This window comes from Cyprinodon variegatus, unplaced genomic scaffold (assembly GCF_000732505.1).
Source record: "Cyprinodon variegatus isolate N-32 unplaced genomic scaffold, C_variegatus-1.0 Scaffold960, whole genome shotgun sequence".
NCBI lineage: Eukaryota > Metazoa > Chordata > Actinopteri > Cyprinodontiformes > Cyprinodontidae > Cyprinodon > Cyprinodon variegatus.
In genome coordinates this window covers 261,756-272,396 of record NW_015151413.1, presented here as the reverse complement: position 1 = coordinate 272,396, position 10,641 = coordinate 261,756, and the positions used below count along the sequence as shown (strand labels likewise).

Below are 10,641 nucleotides of genomic sequence, written 5' to 3'. Positions count from 1 at the left end.
TCCTGCGGGAGCGGGAGAACGGGGTTGGGATGGGGGAGGAGCCCCACGGCAGTAGCTGCCACTGGAGGACAAGAGTAGGAACGGTACATGCTTTCACGTAAGAGTCTCCAAAAGCCGCCAGGGACACCGTAAAAAGTCGCCAGATTTGTCGCTAGTCCCTTTTTTGAAAAATAGTCCCTGGAGGGGTCTGAAAAGTCGCTAAATATAGCAACAAAGTCGCTGAGTTGGCAACACTGCACCTGCGGCGCTGACTCGCTCTGCCGTATTTTTTTGTTCTTCCCCCGTTTCAGTCAAGTGGCAGGGATGACGACGACGGCGGCGGATGACGCATTAATCGCGCGACACAACTAATCGATGATGAAATTCGTTGCCAACCCTTTAAAAGTCGATTTTTATCCATTTTATCGATTCGTTGTTGCAGCCCTAGCCAACGCGCTGCTGCTGCTCGAGATGGAAAAATTGAAGTTTTGCTGCTGGACAGCAAATATAGCTGCAAGGCAAAGAAAGGATAGGATAGCTCCGCCCAACGCGCGTCAGACACACCTTTGCACTGCGCAGGCAGAGCAGCGAAGCTGTTTCAGCTGCGCGTCAGAACTAACTGGTACAATCTAAACTGCAGGCAGCAAGATAATAAAAGCGAACATATTCTGCCGGCAGAATAATTCCACGAAAAGTGGAAGGCAGCTCTGCTGGCACTGTTGTTCGAGCTTTCGCAAAAGCCGGCATCATTTCAGAGGAGCCGCACGGCACGGAAAGTGACAGCGAAGCAGGGGAAATCGGCATGTCTGATTGATGGGTTTGAATAATACTTTGTTATAAATACATGAATAAAGCACAATCATACTCAGTTTTGCTCCCGCTCAATTTTTCTACCTGAAAACTTAATTCAACAGCAGCTTCTGGGCCGGGTCGCCTCCGGGTCCACCGCGGCGGCTGGCAGGTGTTTTTCATCTAAATAATCTAAAGGATTATAAAAGGATAATAGGATAATAAAAGCAAACATATTATGTCGGCAGGTTTCAGGATTTTAAGTTAATTTATGCATAATAAACTGTTTCAGAGGAGTGATCACAGCCCTGTGTCGTCAGCAATGTGTCTCTCACGGCCAGCTCCCAGGTTTGAATAATACTTTGTAATAAATACACCTTGCAGCTATATTTGCTGTGATCAGTGGGAATAAAGTAGTTTTAATATGTTTTTAAGTGAGAAAATCCACCTGAAAACTTAATCATTGCAGTCAGTTCACCCAGATTATCATTCTGCCTTCTAATATTAGTTCTGTTGGAGCCGCTCAGACCCCCACATACCAGCGGTGCACCGAAAATAGGAATGTCACACGCCAGCTCCCAGGTTTGATTAATACTTTGTAATAACTACATGAATAAAGCACAATCATACTCAGTTTTGCTCCTGCTCTATTTTTAAATACGCAGTAGAGGTATTTAAACGTAGTAGAGGACATGTATATATATATATATATATATATATATATATATGTTGGGATCTGGAGCTGTACCGCCTTTCTTATCATCCACAGTCCAACGGTCAAACTGAAAGAATGAACCAGCAGCTCGAGTCTACTCTCCGTTGTCTGACCTCCAACAACCCCACCGACTGGAGCCAATACCTCACATGGATTGAATATGCCCACAACTCTCTCAAGTCTGCTTCCACCAGCCAGTCACCTTTCCAGGTTAGTCTCGGATATCAACCTCCACTTTTTCCAGCAGACGAGAGGGAGATTTCGGTTCAGTCTGTCAACCATCACATCCGTCGTTGTCAACGAGTCTGGAGAGACACCATCGCTACTCTCAACCGCTCTTCTGAGACAACCAAGCGCTTCGCTGACTCAAAGAGACGTCCTGCCCCAGAGTACGTCGTTGGTCAGGAGGTATGGCTCTCCACTCGGGACATTCCCCTCAAGGGGATGTCTCGCAAGTTGTCTCCGAGATTCATTGGTCCGTACAAAATTGCCCAGGTGATTAACCCTTCTGCCATACGCCTGCACCTTCCTTCGAGTCTTCGCATCCATCCCACGTTCCACGTCTCCCAGGTCAAACCAGTTGTCTCTAGCCCTTTGTGCCCTCCATCCGACTCCCCTCCACCTACCCTGGACGTCGATGGACATCCTGCCTTCACCGTCCGCCGGATCGTGGACTCCCGTCGGCGAGGTCGCAGATGGCAGTACCTCGTCGATTGGGAGGGCTATGGTCCGGAGGATCGCCAATGGGTTCCTGGCTCCTACATCCTCGATCCATCACTGATAGAGGATTATGAGCGCTCCCTCCCGTCGACATCTTCTGGACCGCCAAGAGGCGGTCGTTGAGAGGGGGGTACTGTTGGGATCTGGAGCTGTACCACCTTTCTCCAGCAGAGTGCGCCGTGGATCCTCCTGAGCTGANTTTATTCTATAATCTGGGGTTTATTCTATAATCTGGGGTTTATTCTATAATCTGGGGTTTATTCTATAATCTGGGTTTAATGCTGCCTTCATGTTATATTATAATGATGTTAAATAACAAAAACTGAAATCCAAATTACCCATGAACCCCCACTCATCCTTCGCTCGTGAGGATGCGGTAACCTTTGACCTTTCCACAGCAGAGAGAGATTATTCTGTATGATGAGTCATGTATCCTTAAACATCCTCTCTTTGGGTTTGATGATGTCAGACGATGATGTCACAGACATTTATTTTTTAAATATAACAGTTTAAACTTTTCTTGGTTTTAAAATTCAACAAACATGAACGATTGATCAGCGGCCAGTGGAGTACAGGAAGGGTCCCCAGTGGGCGGCGGAAGGGGGCGTGTCTCCAGTGGGAGGGGGCGGGTCTCCAGTGGGACTTGGATGAAGTGGGTCTTAAGTGGGAGGGGCGGATCTCCAGTAGGAGGGGGCGGGTCCCCAGTGGGCGGCGGATGGCGCGGGTCTCCTTCGGGCTTACGGGTCTCCAGCGGACGGAGCGGGCCTCTGGTGGGAGGGGGCAGGTCTTCAGTGGGCGGTGGACGGAGCAGGTCTCCAGTGGACGGAGCGGGTCTCCAGTGGGAGGGGGTGGGTCTCCAGCGGACGGAGCGGGCCTCTGGTGGGAGGGGGCAGGTCTTCAGTGGGCGGTGGACGGAGCGGTCAGTAACGGTGTTCTCTCTGGTCGAGGTTTCTCAGGGGGAGAGCTCAGTGAAGCCAGCAGCAGAGGACATGACGTCTAAGGACTACTACTTCGACTCTTACGCCCACTTTGGAATCCATGAGGTAAGGGCGGGGCCCCACAGGCCTCCTCTGATTGGTGGCTCTTCCTTCAGCCGGTGCTCTTATTGGTCCTCTGTTGCTACATCCGTAGGAGATGCTGAAAGACGAGGTCCGCACCCTGACTTACCGCAACTCCATGTTCCACAACAAGCACCTGTTCAAGGACAAGGTGGTTCTGGACGTGGGCAGTGGGACGGGCATCCTCTGCATGTTCGCTGCCAAAGCTGGAGCCAAGAAGGTCATCGGGGTAAGCTCCAACCTTCTCGCTCCTCCTGCCCGCTCTGGTCAGCCATGTTCCTCACCGCCGCCTCTGCTTGGGTTTGCAGATAGAGTGCAGCAGCATCTCAGACTACGCCGTGAAGATCGTCAAGGCCAACAACCTGGATGACGGTGAGTAGGTGGACGCCAGCGGGACCCCGGGGGCGCAGCAGGGACTAACGGAGGACCTTCTCTCTGCAGTGGTGACCATCATCAAGGGGAAGGTGGAGGAGGTGGAGCTGCCTGTGGAGGGGGTGGACATCATCATCTCAGAGTGGATGGGCTACTGCCTGTTCTACGAGTCCATGCTGAACACGGTCATCTACGCCAGGGACAAGTGGCTGGTGAGGAGGGGGGCTATGACATCATCATTTAGCAGCATGGTGGGGGTCAGGGTTCCTGAATGGACCGGGCGGTTCTGCTAACAGTTTGAGTCCTGCTGTTGGTACTGTGTGGACCCCAATCAGGTCCATAGACATTATAAACTTAGACGCTGCCGGCAGCGAGGGCGGCCATCTTGGATCAGACCACAGTTCAGACAGCTGCTGTCAGAATGAAAAGGAGGCGCCTTGGATCTCATTTTAATCCCATGAAAGACGAGTTAGAGATAATATAATAATCTCTGACACGTCACAAACACTTAAAAGACCAAAACTAAACTAAAATTAGCTTTTAATTGGATTAAACAGATTTATTCAGATTAAAAACAATTTAAACTGAACTCAGAGCTGAAATGTATCGAAAGTCAGAGATTTTGCAGTTGAATATTAGTAAGATTAACAAAAAGTTATATATCCATAAATTATAACATTGTTTTACAAATATATATTTATCTAGTATATTATTATTATTCAGTATTTTAAAGGATTACTCTTTGATAATGAGTATTATAATTATAGAGGAAGGTTTGTTGTAATATCATTTACTAAGGAGAGTAAAGTTATATTTTATTTTTATTAAATCTATGTTCATTTTTTTTTTGTGAAATAGTGAATGGTAAATTTGTGTTGTCTAAACTCCTTCAAAAATCTTTTACACTGTTTTTTTTTTATCATTCATGTATATGTGAACATTTGTTCTTTAATCAGTAAGTATATATATATATATAGTGTGTATAGACTAGACATTACAGTCTCTTGACCATAAATCTGCTTGGATTAAACAGAGTAGCTTCCTCCTTTGGGTTATAGTATATTATGAACAAATGTTATTGTAATATTATCTTAACTCGTCTTTCATGTGATTAAAATGGGATCTAAGGCGCCTCCTGTTCATTCTGACAGCAGCTGTCTGAACTTTGGTCTGATCCAAGATGGCCGCCCTCTAGGCACGTCGCTGCCGTCAGCGTCCAACGAAGCGTCTCTGTTTATAATGTGTATGGGAAGGTCCTGCTGCTGATTTATCTGATAAATCAGCAGCAGTCGGCGCCGCCTGCTGGCAGCGATGGAGACCTGCGGTCTAGCAGAGGTCCGTTTGATGACGGTGTGAAAATGCAGCACCGGTTCCTGACCGGTTTGGTTCTGTTCTGCTTCCAACAGAAACCAGATGGGCTGATCTTCCCGGACCGGGCCACGCTGTACGTCACCGCCATCGAAGACCGCCAGTACAAGGACTATAAGATCCACTGTGAGTAACTCCGCCTCCTCGGTTAGAGATGATGGAGCAGAACCAGAAGATGATCTAGGAACCGTGGCAGATTAGAGCAGACCCGCTGGTTCTGGAGCGGCCCAGAACCAGCGGGTCTGATGTGCTTCTGAGGGGCTCTGGATTAGGGTGATGGTGAGGAGGCCTTCCAGAAGAACAGCAGAACCACTGGATGGGCCTCCAGCCGGGTCGCTCCAGTGGTTCTGCTCACCTCTAACCACGCTCTCTGAACGTGTCAGCCTGGTGTTTTCCTAGAGGTTCTGGTTGGTTCTGTGGACCTGCTCCCGGCACCAAGCGGCCCGTTCAAGCACAGGTTGTGACCCGTGTCCTCCTCTCCCCAGGGTGGGAGAACGTCTACGGGTTTGACATGTCCTGCATCAAGGAGGTGGCCATCAAGGAGCCCCTGGTTGATGTGGTGGACCCCAAGCAGCTGGTCACCAACTCCTGCCTCATCAGGGTGAGTCATCAGCCGCCGGGGGGTGGGGGGGCGGTTCTGTTCTGCAGAACCGGGACTGAACCCATCTGTTTGTGCAGGAGGTGGACATCTACACGGTGAAGGCCGAGGACCTGACCTTCACCTCGCCGTTCTGCCTGCAGGTGAAGAGGAACGACTACATCCACGCTCTGGTCACCTACTTCAACATCGAGTTCACCCGCTGCCACAAGAGGATCGGCTTCTCCACCAGTCAGTGGGCTCCTTCCTCACGCGGGTCACAGGGTTCTGGTCCAGATGGTCCAGATCCCCACCCTTCAGTACCGGGCCAGATTCAGCAGCTCTAGATTCATAGCTCTAACTAAAGTTTGCAGTACTGCATCAGTCCGACATTTCCAAACACCATGGAGGGCCCCGGGCCCTCAGGGGCCCCCATCTCCAAAGCCTTTAGGCTGATTTATTGTCAGAAACCAGGTCATCTCAGTGCGATATGCCCCGCCCCCTTCCGCAGACGCCTCCCTATAATTGTAGGTGGCTGCGTTCACACTGCAGCCTAAAGGAACCCAAATCTGATTTTCTACCCATAAGCCACCTGGATCGGATGTTTTCATGTCTGAACAGCTCAGATCTGATCTTTTCCAAAGCGACCCAGGATGCTTAGCTCTGAGGTCCTGGATCTGATGCGTATCTGATCTGTTTAAATGTGACCTGTTTCTGAACGCCAGGTCGCATTCATCCCACCTGAACGCCATTAATGTCCGACAGTAGATCCTCGTCTGCTTCTTGCTACGCAGAAGAGGCAAGAAAAACAATCATGGTGGACGATAAACCGGAGAGCGCGATATTTATAATTAACCATTTTGAAAAGATTGAGATTTTAAGTTTGGGAAAGATTGCTAGACGTTCTCTGGCGCTACCAGCCATGTTTACTTCCATAAACACGAAGCACGCTGGCCTGTGACGTCATAGCGTCCTCTACGGCGCAGGTGTGACACTTAGGTTGTTTGCCTGCAGTTCACAGAGGAGATCACATACAAGTCGCGTTTATTTGGAAATATGAACGGAAACGCAAAAAAATCAGATCTCACAAAAAAATTGGATTGATCATCAAGGCCTGCAGTGGAACGTAGCCAGCGCCGCAGACAGGAGGCCTCTGATTGGTCAAACCTACATCCGCTCTACACTACGCGTATTTCCTGTTTGGTTCCTTAATGAAAACGACTGAAGATGGAGCAGCTAGCAGAGCGAGCTGAGAACGCTGGGACCCTTTTTGGCCCTCATGTACCTCCGTTGTCCCACAAACTTGCCCCCCCCCTTCCTCACCGCCGTATCTAGACCCACAGCTAGTTCCTGGAGCTGAGCTGGTTCTGGTTCTGGTTCTGGCCCGTTTAGTTTGTGCTGTTTGCTGCAGCTTGGAGCAGGAGGTGATGCTGATGTTTGTTCTCCAGGTCCAGAGTCTCCTTACACCCACTGGAAGCAGACGGTGTTCTACCTGGACGACTACCTGACTGTGAAGACGGGAGAGGAGATCTTTGGCACCCTCAGCATGAAGCCCAACGTCAAGAACAATGTAAGTGGACCCGGCCGGTTCTGCTGCTGGGTGAGTGGCTGCCTCTGAGGTTCTAACCCGCGGTGTCTCTGCAGAGGGACCTGGACTTCGCCGTGGACGTGGACTTCAGGGGTCAGCTGTGTGAGATCTCAAAGACTCTGGAGTACCGGATGCGCTAGGAGCCCGTCCCTGTGGGTCCCAGTCTCCGGCCCATCCGGGTCACGGGGCGACCTTTTAAAACACGTCGGGTTTCTTTCATAGTTCTCCAGTATTTCCAGTGTTCCCACATCTTTAAGTTTCCAGTCATGGTGTGGTGATTCCTCGTGCAGTAGGTATCTGGGCCCAGAGTCCTCCTGGGTTCTGCCTCCAGGCTGCAAACCCAACTGTTACCAAGGTGTTCCTCAGCAGGCCGCTCTGCTCCATCCAGGTGAGAAGCTCCGTCCACCAGCTGGAGGCCGAGGCCCAAATCAAGCCGGACTTTAGTTTCCCCTTTTTTTTTTTTTATTATTATTGTTTTTGGCTGCTGCTCTTTTTAACAAATAAAGTGAATAAATGTTTCCGCCTCGTGTTCCTGATCTACAGCCGCCCTGTCGGCCAATCAGAAGGCCCCATCCCAGACTGGGACCAGTTCCAGGGATGCTCTGTCCTGCTGGGCCTCCCTGGTCCTGCTGGATCCACCTCCTTCTCTTCAGGTTCTGTTCTGATCAGAACCTGTTTGGGTTTCATTCAGTCCAGAGGAGCTGGAGGTCAGAACTTCTGGACTCTGCTGTTCAACCTGCTTCTGTCCCAGTAAAGGCTGCCAGCTGGAGCCGCCATCTTCTGGTTTCATTCCAGTTCCACATTTTTATTTCCAAACGGAACCAAAAGAGCAGAGTGGGTCAGAACCATCTGAGTATGGGTGGGATGGAGCAGAACTAGATTCTAGATGTTCTAGTAGAAATGTTCAGAAGTTAACTCAGTCGGTAGAACTGATGTTGGTGGAAAAAGTTCAGCGTTAATAAACAGAACCGGTTCCTTCTGCTCTGATTCAGTCTGATCCTTTATCAGGGGTGAGGGGAGGCGGGTGGCGGGCAGAGGAAGGGCAGTTCCCACGAGGCGCGTATCGCCGTACCACCTGACCGCTTCAGGAAGGGGTTCAGCTCGCAGGCGTCTAAACAGCCTCGGTGTTCCAGTCCAGATGTTTTTAGCCCGTTTCTGAATCAATCCTAAAATATGAGCAGTTTTAAAACTGATTTTTACAATAAAAACCAAAATTGTTAAAACTATCCAGTATTTGGTTATTTAACCCATTAAATTATGTCCTGGTTCATCAGATATAATCAGGTAAACCAGCCTGGTGGAGCTCCTTACCTGAAACGCTGCTGCATTCAGGTGTTTCTGAAATGTTCAGATTTCTGCACCTACTGATGGTGTGTTGGTGAAATGTTCACCAGTGAGGTGCTCTAATCTGTCTGAGGCTGCTTTTTATAACCACAACTCTATTTAAATTTACTGAACCATTAATAAATCATTTCTTTCAGCTTATTTGAATTTATAACCCATTTTCTGATGACCGGTCTAAAGAGGGAGAGGAGTAAAGGGGGAGCAGAGGTGTGTGAAAGGTGAAAGGTCAGGAAAACCAGCAGCTGTTAAAGGGGCAAAGAAAAACATTTCAGTCGGTTTTATCATGGAAGTCATTTAGGCACAAAAGATAAAATGTTTTATGAAAACTGATTCACAGGTTTCTATGAAACGAGTTGATTTGATTGGTTGGAATATTCTAAATGCTTTTTGCACACGTCTCAGATACGAAGCATCAGTCAATGATGGAGTCGGTTAAAAGGTGAAAGTAATCATGTCTCTGGGTGCTCAGCCCCCTAAACCTCTGATCCTAGAACCGCCCCTGGTTTGGATAGATTGGCTAGTTGGCTAAAACTAGTTGAATTAGATTAAACAATATAATGATCAAAATCTGAGCCAGCCACTGGTTACAGCTGGAAGGTTAGTGTTAACTAGTATCGCTGTCTGGGAAAACGTCACCCTGCTAGAGGTGTCAGAACTCCCATTCTGAGGTTGTTGGTTTGAATCCCACCTCAGACTTTTGGAAGTTGCAATGAAACAAAGTATTTTGGCTAATGTGACGTGGTTTGCCCTCCTACAGATAAAGATTAGATAAAACTCTGCTAAATTAGATTGGTTGGTTAACACATAACTTCCAACATGATTAAAAACTGGAAAAACTATAATGTTTGAATAAAAATGACACATTTTGATCACTGCCCAATTTGCACTTATTTCACTTAAATAGCTTTTCTCTTCTAAGACATTTTACACACAAGAAAGAAAGATTTTATTATTCAAAGAAACTTAACTGGAAAAAAAGAAAATGACATTAACTGTAGTTCTGCTCTCCACCAGTAGGTGGGGCTCATGAAGCTTCATCACCATCGTTCATGTTGGCCTGTAGAAACTTGGCTGCAGAAAGAGGACTATGACATGAGGAAAGTCCTTCTAGTTAACAGCTGCAGCTCTTTAGATGTGAAGGTTTTAGGCAGGTGATTTTCCAACACTTAGGATTAATGCCTTAAAGTCCAGCCTTGGTCTCATCAGACCAGAGAATCTTCTTCCTCATAATCTGGGAGGCCTTCATGGGTTTTTAGCCTTTCATCTGAGGAGATGAAAGCCATCTGGCTGGACGTCCAGGTCCAGGAAGAGTTCTGCTCGTCCCAAACTTCTTCCATTGGAGGATGATGGAGCCGCTGAGGAACCTGTTTAGGAACCTTGGCCTCAGTCTCTGAACTCCTTTCCTTCCCCCTCATGGTTCTGCTTTGCTCTGACAGCTCTTCTATAGACAGCTGAGCTCCTTTCCTCATCAGGTTCATTAAACACAGCTGGACTCCAATGGAGGAGCAGAACCATCTGATCAGCAAACCAGACGCCTGAGAGGTGAAGAGGAGCCACAGCAAAGGGCCTGAATACTGATGACCAGCTGAGTTCTTTTCTTTAATAAATCTGCAAAAAAATTCTACATTTCTGTTTTTTTCTGTCAGGATGAGATGCTGAGTTACATTAATGAGAAATAAAATGAACTTTATTGATTTTAGCAAAAGGCTGCAATGATAAAAAAAAATTGAAGGAAATTTTAGCGCGTTGTGACTTGATCAACGTCACTAACCAGCAGGTGGCAGTAGTGTTCTTTGACAAACATGGATGCCTCCAGTAAAGCACATTCACATGAAAATTACTCTGAATTAAAAACACTGATCATTTATTGAACAGGATGGAATCATTTCAGATTTAAAGAACTGGAATCTGAACATTAGCGGACTTTTCCTTTAAGCAGGGATGTTCTGATCCGATACTGAGGCAGAACAGCGCAGCTATGTGACCCAGAGCGGGTCAGTGGTTCTGATACCTGCTGGTTCTGTTCATCCTGACCCACAGGATCCTCTGGAATCATCCAATCAGAAAGGACAATTAGTTAATAAGATGAAACCAGAGCCGGTTCACCTAGAAATGATTTTATTAAATACAG

At 47.8% G+C, this 10,641-nt stretch overlaps 1 protein-coding gene across 1 annotated transcript; it reads left to right on the top strand.

The window, feature by feature from the left end:
* Nucleotides 1-3,087: 3,087 nt before the first annotated feature.
* Nucleotides 3,088-7,684, top strand: LOC107100318 (protein arginine N-methyltransferase 1). The gene is made up of 9 exons (XM_015398767.1): nucleotides 3,088-3,246; nucleotides 3,335-3,490; nucleotides 3,570-3,633; nucleotides 3,703-3,845; nucleotides 5,040-5,127; nucleotides 5,487-5,602; nucleotides 5,680-5,830; nucleotides 7,027-7,148; nucleotides 7,223-7,684. The coding sequence occupies exons 1-9, from the start codon at nucleotides 3,193-3,195 to the stop codon at nucleotides 7,304-7,306; spliced, it is 978 nt and encodes a 325-aa protein (XP_015254253.1). The 5' UTR covers nucleotides 3,088-3,192; the 3' UTR covers nucleotides 7,307-7,684.
* Nucleotides 7,685-10,641: the final 2,957 nt, after the last annotated feature.

What these genes read in the sequence shown, in the direction of transcription:
- LOC107100318 (XM_015398767.1), top strand. Translation starts at nt 3,193, where the DNA reads ATGACGTCTAAGGACTACTACTTCGACTCTTACGCCCACTTTGGAATC. An exon ending in CCCACTTTGGAATCCATGAG is followed by an intron (nt 3,247 to 3,334) that starts GTAAGGGCGGGG and finishes CTACATCCGTAG; the next exon opens with GAGATGCTGAAAGACGAGGT. An exon ending in CAAGGACTATAAGATCCACT is followed by an intron (nt 5,128 to 5,486) that starts GTGAGTAACTCC and finishes TCCTCTCCCCAG; the next exon opens with GGTGGGAGAACGTCTACGGG.